The sequence below is a fragment of the Pterocles gutturalis genome, unplaced genomic scaffold, assembly GCF_000699245.1.
Source record: "Pterocles gutturalis isolate BGI_N339 unplaced genomic scaffold, ASM69924v1 scaffold3488, whole genome shotgun sequence".
Taxonomy (NCBI): Eukaryota; Metazoa; Chordata; class Aves; order Pterocliformes; family Pteroclidae; genus Pterocles; species Pterocles gutturalis.
In genome coordinates, this window is record NW_010120159.1 from 2,004 (window position 1) to 4,070 (window position 2,067).

Below are 2,067 nucleotides of genomic sequence, written 5' to 3' on the forward strand. Positions count from 1 at the left end.
GCCCCCCTTGTTGCTCTCTCCCCAGGTGTGGTTTCAGAACCGGCGAGCGAAATGGCGCAAGCGGGAGAGGTTTGGGCAGATGCAGCAGGTCCGGACCCACTTCTCCACTGCCTACCAGCTGCCCCTGCTCAACTCACCCGTGCTGAGAACTACGCCCAGGTGAGCGCATCTGCCCCCTGCGTCCGTCTGTCCTCATGCTTGCTGGACGCACTCCCTCAGCAACCAGTCCCCCCACAAGTGATGCTTTGCTTCTGGCGTCCATCCACCCGCCCGCAGGCAAGGCTGCGAGAGCACTGGAGCCGGGGCTGTATTGCCAAGAGTTATTTAGCCGGGTGTCCTGACCAGCTGCCCCATGCCCAGAGCTCTCTAAATCTCTCTCTTTTTGTCTGTCTCTAAAGTGTGACACAGTGCAGCCACCCCTTGGGCACAGGTCCCCCTGCTCAGTGCATCCTATATGACACCGTCCTTCTCCCATCACCTGTGCTGCTGCCCACAGACTTCCCACGGCTTTGGAAAAGGTCCAAAAGGACTTTTTATTTCATGCATAAAAGCCAGCAGTTCCCAGGACAGCTGCCTGTCGCCATACCTAGATTTCCATGTTCCTTTCTTTTGGTGGTTGGAAAAAAGCATTTTTTTTTTTTCCCCTGGCACATTCCCGCAGCTGCCTCCCAGCGATGGGCTGTGCTACTGGGTGACATCTGGGAATGCTTCTCAAGGGGCTGGTGGGTTTGTGCTCCAAAGGAAGGCTTGCTGGGGTCACTGGGGCTGCTCCTGGGGGCTTTTGAGACCATTTCTGGCCCAGGAGGCAAGTGACACTGCTGCCTCCCTACCTTAGCTCCCCATCCTGGGAAACCTGTCAACGCAGGAGCCTCCGGCATGGGGCCAGCCCCGTTTTCACAGCTCTGCCTCCAGACCCTGCCAGGGTGGATGGGTGCTGGTTAGCTGGAGAGCTAGGCTGTGTCCTGGCAAAGCACGCCCTCCATCCTGCCCACCCCGCTTTCCGCCACCCAGAATTTGCTGGAGGGAGCGGTTCTGCGGGCGCGCTGCTCGGAACCCGCCTTGTCCCCACGAATCTGCTGGGAGTCCTGCCCCTGTCCTGGCACCCCGGCTGTCGGGTCCCGCCCTCACCCAGGGCGTTCGACCTCTCTCCTGCTTGGCGTCCCCCCCAAACCAAACAAGAAGAGCTTATGAAACAGCTGAGAGATGCCAAAGCAGCTTTGCAAGCAGAGGACACTCTCAGCAGCCTTTTCAGCACTCCCTTCTCCTGCCTTTGTAACTTACCCTGCTCCCTCCCTCTGCACAGACCTCCTCTCCCAGCCCTAGAGACAAAAAAAAAAAAAAAAAGCAAATTCACAGGAGGCCCAAGGGTGGGATGAAGGGCCCTTTGCTCTCTTGCTCCAGCCAGCTGCTGCATCCTTCCCGCTTTCATCCCATGTCCCCCCCGTTGGCAGCAGCACACCTACTCCTGCTGGCAAAGACTGAGCCCTCCCCCTTCTTCCTGCCCGTACTGGGGGCTGCGGGCATCTGCAAGGTGCAGAAAAGCCTTTTCCTGGGCAAAGCTGCCGGGAGCTGGGGCAGGAGGGCAGACTGGCAGTCTTGCAGCATCCCTTTCTGCCTGTTCCCTGTTTCCCATGGAAATACTGTGGGTGACAGCAGGTTTTGCCGTGCCGAGAGCATCCCTGCTCCGAAAAGCGCTCATGGTGCAACAAAATAAAAGAGAAGGGGCTGGGAGGAGGAACAGATGAACAGAGAGACACCAGGGCAGAGGAGGGGCACAGTCCTGCTCCCCTGGGATTTAGTCACCTGCATGCCCTGCCCCTGTCCAGGTGGCAGATGGATTTTGGAGGGGACACGCTGGCTCTGTGCAGGGGATCCCGCTGCTGGCAGGGGCCAACATCCCGCATCCTAACGCTTCTTCTCCTCCCACCTCCAGATCCAGAACCCTTCGTGGATCGGCAACAACGGAGCCGCCTCCCCCGTGCCCGCCTGCGTGGTCCCTTGCGAGCCGGTGCCCTCCTGCATGTCCCCCCATGGTCACCCCCACGCAGCCGGTGGTGTCTCCGAGTT

General features: G+C 59.5%; 1 protein-coding gene across 1 annotated transcript in view; it reads left to right on the top strand.

Moving 5' to 3' along the window:
* Nucleotides 1-25: 25 nt before the first annotated feature.
* LOC104464139 (homeobox protein aristaless-like 4) overlaps nt 26-2,067 on the top strand; it is a gene marked incomplete at its 5' end in the record, with an annotated part of 2,218 nt that continues 176 nt past the window's right edge. Inside the window, 4 exon segments of the mRNA XM_010076773.1 lie at nt 26-127; nt 130-159; nt 1,934-2,061; nt 2,063-2,067. The exon segment at nt 2,063-2,067 is cut by the window's right edge and continues 176 nt beyond it. Of these exon segments, the coding sequence (XP_010075075.1) occupies nt 26-127; nt 130-159; nt 1,934-2,061; nt 2,063-2,067 (265 nt within the window).